The 23,022-nt window shown below is 44.1% G+C and overlaps 2 protein-coding genes and 1 pseudogene across 3 annotated transcripts in view; 2 read left to right on the forward strand and 1 right to left on the reverse strand.

Annotated features, from left to right (window-relative positions):
• LOC147436479 (uncharacterized) overlaps positions 1-19,341 on the forward strand; it is a 46,070-nt gene extending 26,729 nt beyond the window's left edge. The window contains exon 3 of one of the 2 annotated variants that reach the window (XM_086489357.1): positions 18,674-18,689. Coding sequence is in view for 1 of the 2 variants with exons in the window: in XM_086489355.1 (XP_086345481.1) it covers positions 18,674-18,714 (41 nt within the window). In the remaining variant the exon portion in view is untranslated. Of the gene's footprint in view, positions 1-18,673 lie in introns of both variants that reach the window. The other variant, XM_086489355.1, reaches the window with a different exon arrangement.
• LOC147436480 (uncharacterized) lies at positions 8,685-10,616 on the reverse strand (annotated as a pseudogene).
• A 263-nt stretch (positions 19,342-19,604) lies between the features above and the next one.
• Positions 19,605-22,718, forward strand: LOC147436481 (uncharacterized). Its single transcript, XM_086489358.1, has 2 exons — positions 19,605-21,815; positions 21,921-22,718. Exons 1-2 carry the CDS (start codon positions 21,711-21,713, stop codon positions 22,023-22,025), a joined length of 210 nt encoding a protein of 69 aa, XP_086345484.1. The 5' UTR covers positions 19,605-21,710; the 3' UTR covers positions 22,026-22,718.
• Positions 22,719-23,022: the final 304 nt, after the last annotated feature.

A 23,022-nucleotide genomic window follows, 5' to 3' on the forward strand; every position in this document is an offset into this window, starting at 1 on the left:
TTGCGTTACGTCTACTTTCACTGGTAAATACTAAACCCTAAACCATTGTCATTTGAGAGCTTTCAGCTTTGCGGCCTGCAATGTGTTTGGTATGCAATATCACAATCATTGTAGTTTTGCAATTGAAGGATTGCTCTACGGGTGCTTGTGAGCGTAGCTGGAGTGCTTACTCGTTGATCCACACCAAAATACGCAATCGACTGAGCACTGCCCAGTTAGAGAGGTTGGTTTAGCCAACATGAAGCTTGTGCGAGGCTACCATGCTTTGGGAACACCCAAAGCAGATAATGCGTGATTCCATTAACTCTTTGATTTTCCTCTATGATCGAACTCTTTGTAATGTACATTTGAATTCTTCTATGAGCAGGTAGATCCCACACACAAGTGAAGATGGTTCTTGATCCCACTACAGAGGACATTGAGTAGCCTACGAGAGCTGAGCAGGAGGAGATTCTTTGGCTCCTTCATAGAGAGTTGGAGTGTGGATCTGCGTATGATGAGATCATGAGCATGGGCATACAACATTCCACTCCTAGAGCGAGTTCCAGATCCAGATAGTGCACGACGTGAGAGCATTCGCAAAGCAAAGCTTCTTGTCCGCAAAGCACGGGGCCGTGCAAATGAGGCTGTTCGTCTTATTCGCGCTAGAGAGGAGGATCTTCAGGATTTTGTAGAGCAGCCACATGCGTCTACGATGGTGGAGCCAGAGTACGACGACGAGGGCAATGTCTTGACACATGGAGACATTCCCTCCTCTACAGAGAGCTCATCTTCATCCGATGACGAGTTTTAGGCTAGTGGTCTTGAGAGAGACAGAGTCTAGAGACTTCGGTCTCTTGATTGAGGGCACCGTTGGTTTTTTTCTAGTATTGTTTATGCTATGTATTAATTTTAACTTTTGCACTTGCAACTTGCTAGTTTATGAGCTTTTGTAGTTGGCATTAGACATTGGTCATGATTGATATAAACTTCTCATGTCAGGATGATTGTAGTGTTGAGTTTTGTATTTGCAGTATAGTCAATTTTTGGATCTTTGGTCGCGTATGATCATGTCTCTTACTTACAATGCTGTGCTACTTCTAAGTTTATGGTATTGAAAAGTAGTTCGTATCATGGACCGTGATAGGTCACTTGATTGAAAGAATTAATATGTGTACGATAAGGAACTTCTCTCTATCATTCATTCTCTAAAGCATTGGAAGCATTTTCTGTATGGTAGAGAGTTTACTGCTCGTAGTGATCATCAAGCCCTCAAGTGGCTCCAAGCTATGCCTAGTGCACATTGGAGTGACTGCCAAGCACGGTGGTCTCAGTTTTTTGAGCAATTTGGTGGTTTGATAGAATATGTTCTTGGTAAAGCTAATCGTGTTGCAGATGCATTAAGTCGCAAAGGACAGATCTTGGCTCTTGAGTCGAGCTCTATAGTCTCCATTCAAGGAGTATCTTTTGACAATATGAAGAAATGCAGATTCCTAGTTTGGTAAGCAATGGTTGCAGGCTCTTGCTTCCCAAGGGTCCAACAACTATCTCGTTCGTGAGGGTCTTTTGTATTTACGTCACCTTGTGTGTGTATTACCTTCTCTTAGGTAGACCATATTGCACGATGCACATGATGCACTTGGCAGAGAGGCATGAATACCACATTAGAATAAATAGAAAGATTCTTTTATTGACATAAAATGCAAAACGATGTGTAAGTATGTCACTCAATGTTCCATTCGACAAAAAGTAAAAGCCCCTAGTGGTAAGCAACAGGGTTTTGTGTTGCCGCTTCCTATTCCCAAAGGCCCATTTCAAGACATTTCCATGGATTTTGTGACTAATCTTCTACCTAGTTTGCATTCAAAGAATACTCAATGTTTATCGATCGTTGATCGTTTCAGCAAGTTCTGTATGTCAGTTCCTTGCAAGGCCACAACACAAGATGTAGCACGTTTGTTCATTAAGCAGTGGTATCAGCTTTGTGGTTTGCCAAAAAGTCAATTGTGTCAGAGAGGGATGTCAAGTTTACATTACATTTTTGGCACTAAATTGTCTGCATTTCACCCGCAGGATGGTCAAACTGAGATCTACAATCAGTTAGCCTTCGATGTCTTAAAGTCATATGTGCATGATCAACAGTGTCATTGGGAACAATATCTCTTGTTCGTTCAAGCAATTTTGAATGACTCCTATTCTAGTGTCATTGGTAGAACTTTGTATGAGGCAGAATTTGGCCGTCCGTTCCATTCTTTGTTGACTAGATCGGTCAGTCACTTGCTTGATGCCAATGCGGAGAGCCAGTCCTTGGACGAGACTACTGAGTGTGAAGCTTCGGCTAAGCAAGGCTGAGGAATCTTATTCACGGCAGGCTGATAAGCATCGTTAGAATGTTACTATCAAGGAAGGGGATTGGGTCTATCTTAGAATCATGAAGCAACGTCTTAAGCAAGTAGGAAAGAAGTGTCCAAGGTTGTCTTTTCGGATGTATGGTCCATTTCTAGTCATTAAAAAGATAAATGATGTGTCTAGGAAATTGTGGTTACCTAACTCATGGTCAATGCACAACGTTTTCATGTTTCTCGGTTGAAGTTGTTTCAGGGAGATCCCCCAAAGGACATTCCTGAAGAGGACGAACTCGAGATCGTAGACGAAGCTGAAGTCATGGAGTCGGAGTAGATTTTACTGCATTGTTTTTGCCATGGCTCAAAGAAACAAGCATGACAATACTTTTTGAAGTTCAAGAATCGAAGAACCCACGAGGCAGTGTGCGTCGATGAAGATTTCTTCACAGATTACCTTGAGTTGTTGGCAGACTACAAGGAAGCCATGCAGCTCGGTACCAATATCTCACCTTAAAAAGGGGGATGTCATGTGCACATCTAACCCTATGTGCAGGTGCACAAGCTGTAATTCCTACTACTAGGGTTTAGGTGAGACTAGGAAGTGTTCTGGCATCCTTAGGACGTGCATGCCTAGGCACTTCAAAGTAGTTGCATACCCTCTGATTGCACAGTTCATTAAAACTAAGCATAAGCTAATTACCACATCTGAACCACCCCTTATTAGTGAGTCGTTAAAACTTATTAATAAGTGACTTTTTGCCTTAATTTTCCAAATCGTGGGGGCTCAGCGTGAGACTGCTCGACCCGGCTTATTATTGATATATAAGCAAGCCTATGGTGGGTCTTGAAGAGCAGGAAGCAAGAGAACAAGTAGTTCGCAGCACATGGATTAGAAGCTCCTCAGCACCAGCGTTTTCCTCATCCTCAGCACCAACATTTTTCAGCATTATCACCAAGCATTTCAGCCCTTAGTCTTCAGCACCCACTCAGCGTTTTCAGCCCTGCAGAACCAGCAGGAGAACAAATAGTTCGCAGCACAAGGAATAGAAGCTCCTCAGCACCAACGTTTTCCTCATCCTCAGCACCAGCGTTTTCAGCATTATCGCCAAGCATTTCAGCCCTTAGCCTTCAGCACCCACTCAGCGTTTTCAGCCCTGCAGAACCAGCGTTTTCAGCATCAGATCTCAGCCAGATCAGCCCTCTACACCTTTGTTTTTCAGCATTCAGATTTCAGCCTTATCGCCATCAAGATGTAGGTCCTAGCCTCAGCATCCTTAGCGTTTTCAGCAGTCAGCCCTTATTCTTGCAATAACCAGCCTCTACGGCGAGTACCATTAATATTCCCGCATTTAGAACTGTTGTACCAACATTTGTGCAATCTAAAGCAAATACCTCTCTAGCAATAGAGAGGGGGGCCCTTGGAGAGGGGTTTGGGACCCCATCTGGTGTCGGTTCTCTCTCTCTCTCACTCACAACACTTTCACTCACAGTTTCATTCTCTTCTCGTTCTAGTTTATTGCACAACTCTCTTGGAGTCAAAAGGGGGCTCTCTCTCCCTTCGCTTCTGTTGCGGGCACAACAAAGTATGTGTGTCAGGTTACTCTCAGTGAGTTTATGTGTCAGGTCACTCTTAGTGAGTTTACATATTTACTAGCATTTTTAGCCATTTATCAAGATCGTGCGTTTTCTGCAAAGCTAATTTCCTATTTGCCTATATATGCAACCCACCCCCTTGTACTTTTGGTATATGTTGTGATCATTGCAGAGCTCTAGTGTTTAGGCACACACACACACTCTCTCTCTAGCGTTTTGCTGTGTGTGCCACATTCTCTCTCTAGTGTTCTCTCTCTCTCTTTGGCGTTCCCACCTGGATCTCTCCTTTTCCCTCCGTGTTGAGCCTCTACATGCGTGATCTCACGCGTCCTTGGTAGTGTCCGTTCGGTGTGCGGTTTGGCTAGGAGCTTGTGTACGAGGAGGTCTGTCGCGATAGATCCGAGATCCATTGGCTACCCGATCCAGAGAGGAGGTTTGGTTGCAGACAAGTTCATTGCCCTATTCACGCTTTTCCATTGCACCTTTGACATGGTATCATAGCCACCACGTGCCCTCGAATCGGATCGGTGATTTGTGCAAGCTTTTGGTGTTGAATTTTTTGCGACGAAAAGAGATGGTTTGCTCTTTTTTTTTTCATGCTTTTCACTCGTCTGTGACTGATTTTGGCTGTAGTGGGCAGGTTTGCAAATTTCTCTCTTCTAGCTTCGTCACATGCCAAAGTTCTCCAACACCATGGAGAGGAGTGATGATTTTGACACAAATTCTGCCCGTGATGACGAAGTACATCATTGGGATGAGACCGGTGGTGGTGGTGAACCACCCGTCAACAAGGAGTGGGGATATTGGTTCTAGTTCCTCGCCGGCGTAAATGATCAAACAATCAAGATACCTACCCCCTGGACCTTTTTCTCGGATTGGCAATTGAATGGAGACAACTATGCCATTTGGAACGCAACCATGATGGCCGTTTTCGACTCCTACGAGCTTGGAGGCTTTGTCATTATCTTCAACAATACACCATCATTTATTAGTCACATACGATTGATGAAAGATGCAAAGTTGATTTGGAATCGGCTTTCTTTACCTCATGATCGAGTTTCTCCAATGAAGCGGATAGCCCTCGAGGTGCAGTTGAGAACCCTGCATGTGAAGCACTCTTCCATGCGGGATCAAATCGACAAGATGCCGATGCTTCAACAAGAGATACGTCATATGGGGAAGCTTATCAATTCATAGGATATGGCCATGTAGCTTCTGGCCCATTTGTCTCCTCGGTATACCAACTTCTATTCTTCACTGATTTCGAGTGGCCGGATGAATACTATCTCTTGGGACGAGATTATTCCAATGGTACTGGACCAGGAGGAGCGGTTCAATACGGGAAAGAAGTCAGACTCCGAAGCCTTGACCGGTTCTTCCAACAACAACAAGAAGCAGAAGGGTAAGAAGATAAGCAACAACACCAAAGACAAGAAGATTCATGCCGAAGGGGAAGTTTTGAAGGTGGAACAACATTGCAATAGTTGCGGTGAGAATTGACATTATTGGAGGAAGTGTCCTAAGTGAGTTGAAGATGCTTTGAATTCTTCGGCGGCAGTGGTGCAGTCATCGGCCTTTGTTCATTTGGAGATTCTCCAATCAAAGGACTCTCTAGGGACATCGAAGGTTGAGTCGACTCTTGTGATTCGAGATGATCGTGATTGGATTTTGGATAGTGGTGCCTCAAGGCACACGACACCTTCGAAGGATCCTCTATCCAACATGCGGCGACACTGTGGTACCATCTTTATTGGCGAAACATCTGAAATTCCTATTCAGAGCGAGGGATTTATGGAGTTGATTCCCAACGGCAAAGGGGGTATGCATACCTCCAAGGTACTTTATTGCTCCGAAGCTCGGATTTCATCTTGTGTTTGTGCACGAGGAGTGCAAGCTTGGCATGGAGGTGCTTTTTATAGAGGATGTGCTATCTATTTGGGATTGGCAATCCGGCAAGGAGGTCAGAGGGGGCTCAGTGAAGAACGGACTCTACATGCTCCATGCTCTTTCTTTAGTGACACGGATACCTTTAGGCGATCTTTGGCATTACAGATTTGGTCATTTGAACAATGATGCTCTTCGACTTGCTTTTCGTGAGCAGATACTTACAGGCTTATCAGATGTTGGGAGCAAGCATGGGAAATGCATTACTTGCATTCGTGAGAAGCAACATCGAGAATCTATTTAGAGGCTTTCTACACACCAAGCCATTGCCGTTTTGGAATTGGTTCACAGAGACCTTTGTGGACTTATGTAGATCTCTTCCCTTGGCAAGGCTCTCTATTTTATGTTGCTTGTGATTTCAGCCTCTTTAGGTAGGTATACTTTGTACAACACAAGTATGAGGCATTTGGCCTCTTCAAGAATTGGCGTTCTCTTGTGGAGAAGGAAAGCAATCAAGTGTTGAATGAAAGCGCAAAGCAGAAGGTATCGGTAGGTGCACGTCGCGATGTAGTGCAGGATTGGGGCAAGAAGCAGGAGGCGGAGTGCAGCAGAGAGGAAGCGCTAGGGATCGAAGCAGGGAGAGAGAGAGAGCTCACGTTTTTGGGGAAAACTCAATAAGTGAGTTTTGGGTTTTCTCACTTTTATTATAAGTGACTAAAAAGGAACATGTCCAAGTTCATATTGAACGTGGACAAAGTATAAAAATGTACAAAAAGAGGCTATTTAGGCCTTTAACCCAACAACCTCCCACTTAAAGGCATAAATGACGCCTTTAAGTTAACCAACTCCCACCAGCTGTATGCAATGCTCATCTTGAGCCTTAACAAGACTCTTGGTGAGAACATCTGTAGGGTTATCCTGTGTATGGATTAGTCAAGGTGACTAGACCATCCTCCAATACCTGTCGTATGAAGTGGTACCGCACATCTATGTGTTTGGTACGCGCATGAAACATGGCATTTTTGGCTAAATAGACAGCACTCTGGTTATCACAACCCAACACGAGTGTATGAGCATGCATGCCAAGTTCTTTTGCAAGTCTGCCCAACCAAATGGCCTCTTTTGAAGCCTCTTCTCTGTGGCTGAAATATATTCAGCCTCAGTAGTACTCAATGCCACAATTTTCTGTAACCTAGAACACCAAGAGACTGCACCACCAGCAATGGCAAATACATATCCACTGGTAGATTTTTTGGTATCCATGTCACCTGCCATGTCTGCATCACAATATCCCTGCAACTCTAAGTCACTTTTGCCATAACAGATACACTTTGAGTGTGTACCTTTCAAGTATCTCAGAATGCATTTGACAGGTTCCCAATGCGCTTTGCCAGGATTCGACATGTATCGACTAATAACTCTCACTGCATAAGCAATGTCGAGATGAGTGGCAACCATAGCATACATAAGAGAACCACAAGCTGATGCATAAAGGATTCCCTTCATTGCTTTCAATGCCACCTCATCCTTTGGGCAATTTGCTTTGCTAAGCTTAGTGTATGGAGGTAAAGGTACCCCAAGAGACTTAGCATCAGCCATATTAAATCTGTCAAGTACTTTTGCAATAAAAACAACAATTTCAGCTTTCTATCTCTTTTAATACTCATGCCCAAAATATGCTCTGCATCACCCAAATCCTTCATAGCAAATGCTGAATTTAGCTTACATTTCAGAGCATCAAGACTAGTCTTATGTTTCCCGGCAAGCAGCATGTCATCAACATAGAGAACAAGCATGATGGGACTACCATCTTCATCCCTTTTCGTATACAAACAATGATCTGCATGGCTGCGTTTAAATGTTTGAGATAGCATAAAAGTGTCAAACTTCTTATACCACTGGTGTGATGATTGTCTCAAACCATACAGAGTCCTTTTCAGTTTGCATACAAGTTCCTCGCATGTAGGAACTACAAAACCTTCAGGCTGTTTCATGTATACGTCCTCTTGAATGTCACCATGCAAAAACGCTGTCTTTACATCCATTTGATTTAATTCCAAATCAAGCACTGCAACGAGAGTAAAAAGGACACGTAAAGTTGTAAGCTTTACAACAGGAGAAAAGATTTCTTGAAAATCAATTTCTTCTTTCTGTGCATATCCTTTTGCAACCAATCTTGCCTTGTACTTGGGTTTTTCATCCACTATCATAATCTTGTATACCCATTTGTTAGGAAGAGCCTTTCTCCTTTTAGGCAATGGCACAAGGTCCCAAGTATCATTTGCATACAAGGATTTCATTTCCTCTTGCATCGCAAGCTCCCACTTACTGCTTGACTCACATGATTTGGCCTCTTTATATGAAAGAGGTTCACCCTCATCTGTCAACATTACATGATCCAAAGAGGGGTTAAATCTCTGCGGTTGCCTTCTCAAACGAGTTGACCTGCGTACCTAATGATCTACATTCTCAGGCAACCGGTGGACAACATGCAACACACTCTCTCGCATAAAGTACGATTATACCTCTCAGTCACACCATTAGAAGACGGATTATAAGGGACTGCCAACCATTTGCAAATTTAATACTGAGACAATAGTGAAAACTTAGAGCACAAGACTGCAAAGTAAAAGTGGTTTTTGCATTCATATTACATAACACCAAAATATAACAAAGGGCGTGCGGCGTGCGCGACACAGTACACTATTTGTGTGGTGATCAAGCATCAATCATCTTCGCCAAGGGGCAAAACATAATGATGTACAAGTGAAGAGTGGATAAGTAGAGTTTAGCATAAATGAGAGTCAAAAAGGGAAGGACTCGAGTCAAAAGTCAAGACTCGAGACTCGAGACTCGAGACTCAAGAGGTCTAGACTCTAGACTCTACATGTTGGCCCATGGTGCCAACTGAGTGTCAACTGGCTCTGCATAGTCCATTTGATCCAAAAAATCATCCTCAAGTGGTGTTGTCTCAATCTCTGCCTCTGGCACCTCTTCATCTATCTGTGTCTCTGGGATAGGATCATCCTTAGCAAGTGCCCACTCCGTGAAATCATGACTTTGATCTGACTTGGAAAGCATCTTCAAATTTGATGAGACATATATGAGATCATTGGCTCTTTGTACATCAAGACGATTCCTCTTCTTTGAGGCTACATGAGCATACTCACTCCAAAGTTGCTCCAAGCAACTCGTAGTGCATGCTTGGCTAAGAATGCAAATAGCCAAATCCTGTAAACCGCCCAATCCCGCCTCAACTCCTCCCACCAAAGAGCACTCCCCATCTCAAAGCGAGATGCTTGTGCATCGGGCATGTGACAAATTTCTCCCTTTCCATTCCTGTAGACATTGATTTGCGTTGGGTCGGGCAAGGATGGTTTGCCAACCATTCATCACCTCTTTGTCCTTCCATTGGTTCCCTTGTTGGAATTGTGGATCCACTACATAAGCGGCCTCATGAAGAGGAGAATGGTAGGCATTCCATCTTGTGACACACAATTCTTGGATCTCCTCGTACCTATGTTATGAAGATTCAAAACAAAGTTAAAACTCAAGCGAGTAAACTTGTAAAGCATAGGGAAAACTTAAAAGTGACTCGTGCGACGTGAATACCTATTGGGGTCGGTCACAAGTTTTTCAAGAGAGTCAATCATGGTGTCCATGGCCTCATATATCTTGCCGATGCAAGGCTTCATGGAATCCAACACCCGCAAGAGGTGGATGATAGGCTTCACCATTTTGGAGATTGTCTTTACTTCCTCCCACCATTCCGGCATGTCGGCCCGTGCTCGGCATGCCACTCCGTTGACACTTTTTGACTCGGGTATTGCCAAGAACTCGTCACTAATGAAGAGTCCCCTCAATGCCCCACTACATGAACTCAAGCGATGGAGCATAATAAAGTTGTGGGCGAAGCGAGTCTCCGAGTATTTTAGAAGAGCTAGCTTTGACATCTTTGAAAATTCAGACCTCACCTATTTAGAAAAATGAGTTTCAACATTTAAAACGAGAATTGGCCTTCCATATTGAAATTAGATTCGAATTGAAATAAGATTAGTTAACACTTAATGGTTACCTTTTGATGATTATTGACAAAAGTCACCATTGAATTCGCATGCTCAATGACGGGGGAAATCCATTCCAAGGTGCCTATATCTTTGAGAAGATTGTTGAGGCAATGGGCCATGCAATATGTGACCGTGGTTTGTGGATAAAGGGATTCAATGATGGCTCCAGCGGCACGATTGCTATTTTCTCCATCGGTGACGATGGCAATGACATCATGCTTTCCCACCTTCTCAATGGTAAGCGCCCACTCTAATGCAAGTACTTGCACACTCTTCCCGGTCCCCGATGCATCATGGGAGTCAATGAAATACATCTCCCTCCGAGAATATGCCACCACGCCATGAATGGATTGGCGATGGGTATCACTCCACCCATCCACAATGAGAGATACCCCATTCTTCTTCCATGAAGCCCTTGTGGATGCACATGCCGCCTCCACCATGATTTTCTCCTTGTCAAGAAGAGTGGTGCGCAAGCTCTCCGAAGAGGGAGGGACATATGTGGGTTCAAACTCTCCGATCTTCCGTGCCATTTCTTTAAAATATGGAGATCTTTTATGTAAAAAAAAAAGTGTAAATGATACTTGAGTGATATACATTGTATAAACTAAAGATTAAAGCTTAGCTTGGCTTACCGCGTTGCATTGAAAGCAATACGGTCGTGGTAGAAAAATCTTGCTACGGCGACATCTACCTCCTCTTTCAAGGCCGGTTTCCAACCAGGGTAAAGGGGCCAATATAAGGCCATGTAAGAAAAAAATAGTATTTTTGGGGGGGATTTTTCATATCCGGTCAGATTTGAAATTTGAAGAGTGCATTCAATTCCTCATGAAAAGACGCATTAGATGATATCAAGATTGATATTTTTTTGATTTTGCCTCAGGACTCGATTTGAAAAAGCGTAATTCTGAGGGCTTTTTAGAAAACAGAGACACTCAAGCCCCAATAGTAGTACACTTTTTAGCAAATCAGATGTGGACACCTAAGCAAGATTCCAAGCATATTCCTTTTTTTTGTCTCTCTTTTGGGGCTGGAGCCATCTTCCTTTTGGGGGGTGGTTCCTTATTGGCCCCTTTACCCTATCTCCAAGAGTTGCTTGCCGCTTGGGTGGACGAAAATGAGGGACAAATGACGATGAAGGGTTGGTAGAGAGTGGAGGTGGGCGGTCACCATCGGTGCCGGTTGATGCACAAAATGATGCCGAAGAAGGGGATGATGCCGATGCTCGGATGAAAGCCGCCGTGGCCATCTCGCTCGGATTCACCGTGCGACGCTTGGTACGATTCTTCTTGGCTTCTTTTATATCTGCAAGAGTCTTCTCAAGGTTTAGGAGCTTTTGCTTCTCCTCTTCCGAGCCGGTTTGCGGGCAAAATTGAACTTGATGTCCTTTCGTGAAGGAAGTGGGCGCGTAACTTCCTCACGGAACCATTGCGCTCGTAGCCACAACGGCGGCACTTCCACGGCATGCTTCCACCTCCAACATCGGACTTGGGAGCAATCACCTCATTCCACCATGTCCATGTGAAGTCGGCGGAGGAAGGGGGTTAAGAAGCGGCGGCGGGGCCAGAGGAAGGAGGAGGAGGAGGGCTTAGAGAAGTTTGGGATCCATCTTGAGATGCCATTGATGATAGATATTAGAGAAGGGTTGAAGAGAAGGAAAGAGGAATAGGAGAAAGCTTGATGAGAGAGAGAGAGAGAGAGAGAGAGAGAGAGAGAGAGAGAGAGAGAGGAACTTCAATGGGAACTTCAAGTCTTCAAGGAAGTGGCCTTGAGCCTTGAGGCTTGGGTATGATAGTAGATACTATGAGCCTTGATGTTTGGAAGTGGGTGCTCTTAAGTAGAAAGAGCTGCCCCCAAAATGGGGGTTTGAACTTTGAATTTCAAATTTGATAGGCCCCCCAAAAGTGGGATTTTGAAATTTGAAATTCCCCCCAAAAGGGTGCTTTTGAAATTTGAAACCCCCCCCCCCCCCCCCCCCCCCCAAAAAAAAAAAAGTGGGCACTTAATTTTTTTTTGAAATTTGAATGGCTACAGCCCCGCCCCCTGCCCGCGTCCCATCCGAGTTGGTCACTGGGGACCCGCGTCCCGGGATCCGTCCCCTGCCCCATCCCTGTGAGGGAGGTCCCCACGTCCCAAAAACGGGTCCCCGTCTCCGCCCCGGCGTCCTCCGTCCTGTCTCCGCATAAAAGGGCCGCGTCTCCCCGTCCCCTGTTTCTATGCTACCAACTCTCTTTTAATTCCATTTTCATCACAAAAACACTGAAATTCAGCAGATCTGAGACATTTAAGCTTAGTATTCTTTTGTGTAGTGACAAAAGCATGAAACTTCTTAAAAGCATTAAAAGTCTCACTCTTACTTTTCAACAAATGCACCCATCCTTTCCTAGTACAGTCATCAATGAATGTAACAAAATACAATGCACCACCAAAAGACTTAACAGGCATAGTGCATACATCGGAGTGAATAAGATCAAAAGGATTAGCTTTGCGAGAGACACTAGAGTAATAAGAAAGATTTCTTTTGCTTTGCATAAAGATAATCGTTACAAAAATCCAAGTTTTTGCCTTTTACATCAACCCTCTTCAGAGAGGAAGCAATGCATCAATGACATCTTTCTTCGAGATAAGCATGTCTTCTGCATTAGCTATCACCAAATCTGAGGGGCATGAAGTCGCAACCAAGATTTCCTCAATGTCTGACAACTCCTCAATGACCACACTAGAGGATACATTTGCATTCTCAGCATCCGTGGAGGAATCACCTGCTGATTTTTCCCCTTTTTTCTCATCTTTTTTCTTCTTATCTTGCATTTCCTTCTTCCTTTCCTGCTCTTTCTTGAAATACTTGCAATCGGGTTTCTTGTGACCCTTTCTGCCACATTGATAACAAGTGACATCCTTATCCTTTGTCTTGCTCTTACTTCTATTTTGAGTCCTGTCGTCCGCATCACGCTTTTGATTTCTACCTCTTGCGTTGTAGGCAGAACTGCCAGCTTCCCCACTAGACTTGCGTCTAATCTCTTCATTGAGAATAGACCCTCTCACACCGTCATACGTGAGGGTGGGACTGTTGCTCAAGGAGACAACCAAGGTTTCCTAAGTATCTGGCAATGTTATAAGCAAGAAAATAGCTTCAACTTATCATCGAATTGTTGAAGCCCACTGTCCTACAACTGACTCAAGACACTTGTAAAAGCACTCAAATGCTCAGAAGCTGACTTCGAGTCATCAAGCTGCATATGTAAGGTGCAGCGGAATGAATGTTGTATTTTCTCAAGATGAGTGATCCATATTTGCTCAAGGTTCCTTTTAGCTCTTATGAAAGGGAGAGCCTTCTGTTCTTAATGGAGAGTGCTATGATCAAACAAAGTGAGTGGATGCTGTGCGTGCATGTGTATGAGACTGAGAGATGGAGAGAAGAGAGATACGACACCAGAGACGTAAAACCCTCCTCCGAAGGCTCCACTCTCGTCGGCAAGAGTGGTCTACTTATGATTGCACAAAATGGTACAATGGTGATGCATGGAAACTGATGCAACTCGGGGCTATGTCGGTGACAACGATGGGGATGGCGACAATGACCTAAGGGGCTGAAATCTGCAAACTTTTCACGGTTGTCCAAAAACGCTATCTACTGAAAATTTGGGGCCGATTTGGGACTGCTGAAAACGCTGATTTGGCTGCGTTTTTGGGGGGATGAAAAACGCTGATGTCTGCAGCGGTTTATGGCTGAAAACGCTGCTGTACTTGATGCTGAAAACGCTGATTTCTCTGCTGCGAATGAAGGCTGAAAACTGAGGTTCATCATGGCTGAAAACTGAGGTCTTTATCGGGGCTGAATCTGCTAATCTTCGGGGCTTAAGTTTGCAACTATTTCATGGTTGAAATCGCTGCTTTGCTGTGGATCCAAAATCGCTAATTGATGCTTGCCAAAAACGCTAAGTACTGGGTTCTGTTGGTGATGCAGATCAGATGCAAAAATGCCAGGTTGAGGATGTGTTGCAAAAACGCTAGCTGATGGTTGGAATGCGGCGAGGACCTGTTGATGTCAGAAAACGCTAGGCCTTGTTGATGTCAGAAAACGCTAGGGCTTGTGCTTGGAGAAAGCACCAAGGCTTGGGATCTTGCTTGGAGGGGGAAACCGCCAAGGTTCTGCTGAGAAGTTGCCTGCTGAGCTTGGCTTGTGTTGCCTCTTCTGCCATTGAGTGCTAACTTTGGTTTGCTTATATATTTTCTTACCCAAATTGCCCTACCTACTTTTGTTGGGAAGTCACTGAAATTAATAAGTGAAAAATGTCAAAAATAGGGAAAATAGGCTAAAATCACTGGAAAATTCCCTTGATGGATTTTGATGGGAATGCTTATGATCATGCTGTGTGCAACCAAAGGATATGCATCTAATCTAAGTGACTGGGCATACACGGTCTACGAATAGACTCACAAAAGTGTCAGATCACTTCTAATCTAGACTGATTGGACTGACTGAACCCTGATCATGCTGTAGCTTATCCACGGACACATAGGGTTGGATGTGTCACATGACAGCATATTCACCAACTTTCGCATCAAATGCACCTGGTTCACAGGCGTGGTGTTTTCATATATGGACTTTAGGTTTTGCCATATTGCATAAGCAGAGTCCAAACGCTTGATGTCCGTCAAAATGCCATCATTGATAGCCATTTTGATGTAGACCATAGCCTTCTTATTCAACCTGTCCCACTCTTTGTCAGACAAACCTGGCGGCTTATTCTCTTCTAATGCATCTTTACAATCCTTTAAGAAAAGGATACCTTGCATGCGTTCTTGCCAGAGGTCGAAGCCTTGACCATCGAACCGTTTGATTTCCGTCAAACTTTTAGTGTCAGATGTGGAAGAGGAAGAAGCCATTTTAATTCAACCACAAGTGCGTATACAAGAGAGATGCAATAGGCTGAAAAGTTCTGCAAATAGAAGCAACCACAAGACTTTGCATACGATTGACCATAATTTCTTTACATAAAACTGTTCAAATCTGAAATTTCAGCTGAAAAGTGCAATTTCAAGCACCTGTACTCAGCTTTTCACTCAATTTGTCGCGACAAACATCAATACATGTGATCCCACAACTTTGGTACACATGCGTATTGCTGTTTTGACCTGTTATAATCTGTAAATCACCTGTTTTGACCTAAAAACAGCTTGTTTTGGGTTTTTTTTGGCTGTTTTGGTGACCTTTTCGACTCTGGAAGCATGGGGCTTCACGATGGAAGCGAAAATGATCCCGGGAGAGCAATTTTAACTCTCTGTCGAGCAGATTGCGTAGGGTTGTTTTGAAACCCTAGGGCTCTGATACCAGTTGAAAGCTCGAAGCATAAAGTACCGGTAGGTGCGCGTCGCGATGTAGTGCAAGATTGGGGCAAGAAGCAGGGGGCGGAGTGCAGCAGAGAGGAAGCGCTAGGGATCGAAGCAGAGAGAGAGAGAGAGAGAGAGAGAGAGAGAGAGAGAGAGAGAGAGAGAGAGAAAGAGAGAGAGCTCACGTTTTTGGGGAAAACTCAATAAGTGAGTTTTGGGTTTTTCCACTTTTATTATAAGTGACTTAAAAAAAATGTGTCCAGACAAAGTATAAAAATGTACAAAAAAGATTGTGTCCAGGTTCAATATGAACTTGTACAAAGTATAAAAATGTACAAAAAGGGGTTATTTAGGCCTTCAACCCAACATTGAAGACTGTTTGATCGGACAAAGGCGGGGAGTTTACCTCCAAAGCTTTCATTCAATTTTGTGTGAACAATGGCATCAAGCGAGAGCTTGCGAATACCGGATCACCTTCAAAGAATGGAGTTGTTGAGGGAAAGACTAGGACAGTTGTAGAAATAGCACGGACCATGCTTGAGCATCGAGACTTGCCAAAGTTTTTATGCGGAGAGGAAGTTATGAAGGTAGTTCATACCATAAACCGATCTTCAACCTCTTCAATTCTAGGCAAGACCCCGTTCAAAGCCTATTTTGGTAAGAAGTCCGACGTCTTAGCATTTTGGGATTTTTGGGAGCGATGCATATGTCCATGTACCGAAGGAGTAGAGGGGGAAGTTTGACCCCAAGTCTAGGAGAATGGTTTTTGTCAGCTATAACTCTCTTTCTGAGGGATATCGACTTTATGATCCAGAGAAGAAGGATGTTGTACTCAACCGTGATGTTGTCTTCGACGAGTTTTTACAGAGGGGGCTCCCGCTCTTAAGTCTTCCATGACGACCGCTAATTTACAGATACTTGGAGACCCAGATTGTGTTTTGCCTTGCAATGAACCCTTTTCTTCTACCCTTGTTCCTCAGGCTTCCGAGGAGAATGCACCCATTTTAGATGATCTCTCTCTCTCTCTCTCTCTCTCTCTCTCTCTCTCTCTCTCTTTGGCGTTCCCACTTGCGATCTCTCCATCTCTCTAGCGCTCCCTTTCTCCTCCGTGTTGAGCCCCTACACACTTGATCTCACGCGTCTTTGGTTGCCCGTGCTTGTTCGGTGGGCGGTACACTCTAGGAGCTTGTGTACAAGATCTGTTGTGATAAATTTGAGAACCATTGGTTGCCCGGTCCAAAGAGGAGGTTTGCTCATGGTTGTAGACAAGTTCATCACCCGATTCACCCTTAACTGGACGACTTTAAGCACTTCAAATAACAATTGAACTGAAAGAGATGCACGACACACGAGACGAGGAGTGGCGGAGTTCCACCCCAAGAGAGCATTGGTTCAAACATTGGTGCCCCTTTCGGTATTTCTTTATATTGCTTGAACTCAGTACAATGATGGTACTCGCGCTCTGCACCTTTAAAGAGTGCTAGAGTATGAGCCCTTTGCACATATTTAAAGGCCCTTGGCCTATGAAAAGCAATTACATGAAGGTCATGTCAGCATGTCGATGCAAGTTACGGGACGTCTGTACAGCTACCGCGTCATTAGCAGCTTACACAAGAGATTGAGTGTGAGTGCGTGTGGTGGCTCTTTACTTTAATGCCTTTAGGTCCCTTGGGTCCCATCGAATGGGGTCCCTTAAGCTGGTGGGAACTCTTCTTTAAAAATAGGCCACTCGGCAAGACATTGGAAGTTGGTAAAACTTCTTTTGCTTCTTCTTCTTCTGTTGCTTCTAGGGTTTAGGCCCCTCGGCCGGGATCTACAAGTTGGCTCCGTTCTTTAGTGGCTTGACACGTCAGCAGTTTGTGGCTCTCTCTCTCTCTTTCTCTCCAATTCAATTCGTTGCAGTTGCTATATACTTTGTACAAAAGAGACGTTTTGAGATTCTCAACGGCCTATCAACGTGCGATGTACAAAATGGAGAGAAGAATGTAAGAGCTATGTATGCATTATGGTGGCTTGTACGAGAAATGCAAAAACCTCTACGGAGGTGCGTAATGCTGTGTGATGTGACCATGGTTCAAGCTGAAAGAAGTGACGATCTCTTCCATGTGAAGGAGGAGTATCTATGCCTCTCCGTGCCCTGGAGGAGCCCTCCACATTGCTTGAGCATATGGGCAAACCCAGAAACAATGTCTCAAAGACTTAGGGTGCAAAGTACATCTCTTGCAAGCCGGATCATGACCAATTATCGCAGCCCAAGTGCCAACAGGCAAAGCGGAGTGAATGTGCTAATCCTACCATACCTCTGACTGATGTGGATGGTGGGCCAATGTGTCCACAAGGTAATCCTTCTCCCAAGGGAGACAGTGTACTTAAGAAATGAAAGAGGGGGCCGTCATCCTTTGAAGAAGGCCATTGCAATTTGCTACTCACCAAGATCCCAGTCCAACTTAACCAGTGGCCGTCCCTCGCATATCCACAACCTCCGGAGTGGTGCCTCCTCTGTAGTGAAAACATGGACGACACAAGAACACCTCTCTAAAGAGCCCACCACTTGAGCAAGCTGCCAAGGAGCAACCAACTCTTGATCGAGAGGCACCTCACCCTGAGAAACCTTTGTGATGTCTTAGCCATGTGTAATGTGCAGCGGAAGTGATTGATGGTGAATGCTTAGGATGAATGTTTAGTACGTTAGATAGATACATAGATATATAGACATATTGACAAACTGATTGATTGATTGACTGGGTCCTTAACCCCCCTCCCCCCCTCTCTATCGCTCGAGAGATATTTGATTTAGGTTGCACAAATGCTGATACAATGGTCCTAGATGTTGAGATGCTGACGGGATCTTGTTGTAGATGCTTGGGTTTGGGAGGGTAGGCCTGAAAATGCAAAACGCGAGGGATTGTGATTGGGATTTGCAATCTCGATGAGGCTATGGGCTGATTTGCTATGGGCGACGTCGAGGATGGTTGAAAACTGAAAAACCACTGGCTGATCTAAGGGCTGAATCTCAAAACGCTGGCTGATCTACTGTCTTGGGCTGAAAACTGAAAACTCTGGCACTTATGGCTGGATCTGTGATGGTACGGCGAGGTTATGGTTGAAAACTGAAAACACTGGGCTGATTTGGTGCAAAAAATGCCAGAGATATTGAGGTACTGCGAGTACTTGGTACTGGTTTTGAGGGTATTGACTTATGCTTGAGAAGTGATCCTAGGGTCACTCATATATGGGATTAAAGCTGGGTCGGGCAATGCCAATAAAAATCCCACGTTTTTAAAAAATGTCACTTATTAATGATTTAATAAACTCACTTACAAGAGGTGCTCACATGTAGATAAATACCTAGGCTGGGTACTAATGCAATTGTATGGGAACACTCCCCAATGCTTACACCTAGTAGACACTGGCTATGCTCATGTGCAATCAGAGGGTATGCAACTAATCTAAAGTTGCGTGGACGTGCAGGTCTTGCGTACAGGCTCAGAAAGGTGCCCGAGCTATCCTAAACCTTAGAAATAGGAGTAAGCTTGTCCACATGTACATAAGGTTAGATGTGCATGTGACACCATGATGGCCAGCTTGTGCAATGCCAAACACCAGAGTGCCCTGTTGCACAACTATCGGGTTTCCGTAGTTAGGGTCAAAAATCGCCCACCAATTGTGCTGAGAAGGTAAAACAGTCTATCTCCCAAGGTAGCCATGCCAGTCAGCAGAAATACCCTCTCTCTCTCTCTCTCTCATCTAATTGAGGTATCAATCTCTCCATCTATATCTCTAAGAAGCAAAGAGCCAAGTAGTAGCCAAAAGTGTTTGTGTTAGTGTGATAATCTGATGCAAGTGTTTGTGTTTGTGTTATATCGGATTCTCTAACACCACGCTCGCCTGGTCCCCAATATAATTGATCGTCATCTTCAGCCATCAGAATAGGTGATGCCAGCCCTAGAGCAAGCTAAAAAAAACCATCAGCTTTCGGCCGTAAGATAGCAGCATCAGGCAGCTGGACTTTTGAGTGCATCTTTTTGTGGATTCATCATCAAAGGCACATCATTGCATGCTCATCAGGTCTACTTGCTGTATGACTCGTTTATGCAACAAAGAAGAAGTTTAAGTTTCCCTTCTCTTCTCTTCCTCTGTTGGGATTGTTCATACGACATTAAAACTCCTCTCACAATTTGTGATTGAATAATAAGAGAGTGCGCTTAATTCTTGTATGATTTTTGGTGTTCTAGTAGTTGGTTGGCAGACCATTGCGAAAGGACAAGTTTCCTCTTGTTAATATTCTTCTGTGTAAAAACCTATAGCTTGTTCCTTGTCGCTGACATATTTCTTGAAGTGAAAGGGTGGCCTATTAAATGAATGCATTCGATGTTGGAGTATAGGGATGGTGACAGGTAGCCATGTCAAATGAGGAGCAGCTGCATGGTCCTTCAATATGAAGGCCAAGGCTAATTTTAAACCGTTAAATTTGACCAGATTTTATTATGTCTTAAGACTAACTTTAAACTAATAAAGGCACTGTGAGATGTGTTTCATGATGTTCAGCCAATAAGCAAGTAATATAGATTAAGGTTTGAGAGTCAACCAATAGACGAGTAATATAAATTAAACTTTGAGAAACCAGTTTTCTTTTTCCTGTGTAAGGTGAGGTTTTTGGTTGTGGGTCCTCCATGATACTGGGCCCTTGATGATACTGAGATTGATGAGGATAGAGGTGGGTCCTCTTGTACTTTGCACACAAATTAATATTAAAAGAAATATACCGAAAGGGGCGCCAATCTTTGGGGCCAATACCTCTTGGCACGGAACTACACCGAGCCATGTCATCTTTTGTGAACTGTTTTGAAGTGAATCTTTGTTGTGTCGCGGTAGAATCTAGACTTGGGTTGTTCAAGTTTGTTACAGCTAAAACCTCAAACTCTTTTGCTACACCTGACATCTACGCAAGACGCTCTTCATGATGCCCTTCTCGGAGACCTTGGGGACACAGACACACAAGATCAAACTGTGAAAAGTAGTGAGCCTAGTGCACATGCTCATACTAGCAGGAAGAGGGTTCGTGTCATTCAAGAGGTCGAGGATGTATTCTCTGAGGATGTTAATGATACGGAGGATGTCATAGGGCCTCGGCAGACCACCTTGCCCTTGCGTGTGCATACTTGGTCTTGGATCAAGAAGCGAAAGAAGGTGGCGGAGATGGAGTGCAACATCGTTTTCAATGTATTGAGCACTGACCAGTGGAAAAAGATGGTGAAGGGTATTGTTGAGGTCGGTCCCACAGATACATGGACCGAGTGCAACATCTCCTTCAATGTATTGAGGAGATATTGCACTCTTGTTGAGTGCAACATCTTCTTCAATGTATTGAGTACTGACTAGTGGAAAAGGATGGTGAAGGCTATTGCTCAGGTCGGTTCCACAGATACATGGACTAACTTAGATTACAAAAAAATGTGTATGACAATGCTTGGTGAGCAAAAGGCTTTGATTGACATGGCTTGGTTCTAGTGAAGCCATGATGAAAACAATTTGGGTGCACCATGATTTCAGATGCTTGGAGTGACATACGTCGACATACATCATCAACATTCTTGTGTCATCTTGCCTTGGCACAATTTTGCGAGCCATGGATGCAAGGAAGGTTGGGGAAAATATCACAAATCAGTTCATCTACACGCACATTCGGTAGGCCATTAACGACGTTGGTGCAGAGAATGTGGTACAGGTTGTCACTCGGTAGGCTCTTCAAGCTGAGGGATTTCTTGATGCAAACTGTGGTGGATCCCAAATGGAGACATGCACAATTCCCAACATGAGAACACTAAGTACATCTAGAGGCGTGTTCTTGATGAGAGCTTTTGGACATAGGTGCAATCTCTTACAGTGGCTTTGCAGCTTGTTCACGTGTCGTCGCGTGTCAGGGATATGGAGGGCTTCACACTAGAGCTGGTTTACCATCTGTTGTTGCAGATGAAGAGCCACATTGCAGAGTGTGCTTCTTTGTCTCAGCCGTGGTACATTTATTTCTTTGTCAATTAATTTTTTGAAGGTAGCTCAGAGTTGCTTCACTGAGATGCTTGTTTTTTTATGGCTGTGTGTAGACAAGATGACATATTGGCTATTGTGGAGAGTTGGTGGACGTTCATGAGCCATCCTATATATGGAATTGCGGCATGACATGTCTCCATCCTCTCCACAAAAATCCAAAACTATTTTGCTTGCACCATAGTCCCCGGAACAGGACATCGAAACGGGAAACGGGGAACGGCAACGGGCATGGAATGCCATTCCTTGTTACGGATACTCACGTCTGAAACACGGAACGGGGGTTCGGAACAGGAAGTTGGTATGGGAACGTTTACGGAGGCCTGGAAATGGCCTAACTATGGCTTGCACTGCGCCATTCGTACATCTCATTGAGTTATGAAGAGGACATGCAGCTGGAGATTGATGCTGAGATGATGAGCTTGATCAATAACTTAGGCCCATCCTTTGTGCGACGAATATGACTGTGACAGGAGGCCACCAAGTTTCCTTTGAGTTGTGGCAGAGCTATGGGAGACGGGGTCTGCCAAAGCTCACAGATCTTGCGTTGCGTCTACTTTCACTGGTAAATACTAAACCCTAAACCATTATCATTTGAGAGCTTTCAGCTTTGCAGCCTGCAATTTGTTTGGTATGCAATATCACAATCATTGTAGTTTTGCAATTGAAGGATTGCTCTACGGGTGCTTGTGAGCGTAGCTGGAGTGCTTACTCGTTGATCCACACCAAAATACGCAATCGACTGAGCATTGCCCAGTTAGAGAGGTTGGTTTAGCGAACATGAAGCTTGTGCGAGGCTACCATGCTTTGGAACACCCAAAGCAGATAATCTGTGATTCCATTAACTCTTTGATTTTCCTCTATGATCGAACTCTTTGTAATGTACATTTGAATTCTTCTATGAGCAGGTAGATCCCACACACAAGTGAAGATGGTTCTTGATCCCACTACAGAGGACATTGAGTAGCCTGCGAGAGCTGAGCAGGAGGAGATTCTTTGGCTCCTTCATAGAGAGTTGGAGTGTGGATCTGCGTATGACAAGATCATGAGCATGGCCATACAACATTCCACTCCAAGAGCGAGTTCCAGATCCAGATAGTGCACGACGTGAGAGCATTCGCAAAGCAAAGCTTCTTGTCCGCAAAGCACGGGGCCGTGCAAATGAGGCTGTTCGTCTTATTCGCGCTAGAGAGTATTCGCGCTAGAGAGGAGGAGGATCTTCAAGATTTTGTAGAGCAGTCACATGCGTCTACGATGGTGAATAAATAGAAAGATTCTTTTATTGACATAAAATGCGAAACAATGTGTAAGTATGTCACTCAATGTTTTATTCGACAAAAAGTAAAAGCCCCTAGTGATAAGCAACAGGGTTTTGTAATGCCGCTGCCTATTCCCAAAGGCCCATTTCAAGACATTTCCATGGATTTTGTGACTAATCTTCTACCTAGTTTGCATTCAAAGAATACTCAATGTTTATCAGCAAGTTCTGCATGCCAGTTCCTTGCAAGGCCGCAACACAAGATGTAGCACGTTTGTTCATTAAGCAATGGTATCACCTTTGTGGTTTGCCAAAAAGTCAATTGTGTCAGAGAGGGATGTCAAGTTTACATTACATTTTTGGCAAGCACTCTTTGAAATTTTTGGCGCTAAATTGAATTTTTCATCTGCATTTCACCCCCAAGATGGTCAAACTGAGATCTACAATCAGTTAGCCTTCGATGTCTTAAAGTCATATGTGCATGATCAACAGTGTCATTGGGAACAATATCTCT

This window comes from Adiantum capillus-veneris, chromosome 18 (genome assembly GCF_014529385.1).
Source record: "Adiantum capillus-veneris isolate H3 chromosome 18, ASM1452938v2, whole genome shotgun sequence".
NCBI lineage: Eukaryota > Viridiplantae > Streptophyta > Polypodiopsida > Polypodiales > Pteridaceae > Adiantum > Adiantum capillus-veneris.

Coding starts and splice junctions, on each gene's coding strand:
- LOC147436481 (XM_086489358.1), top strand. CDS start 21,711: ATGACTGTGACAGGAGGCCACCAAGTTTCCTTTGAGTTGTGGCAGAGC. Junction 21,816..21,920: donor CGTTGCGTCTACTTTCACTG/GTAAATACTAAA, acceptor TTGCAATTGAAG/GATTGCTCTACGGGTGCTTG.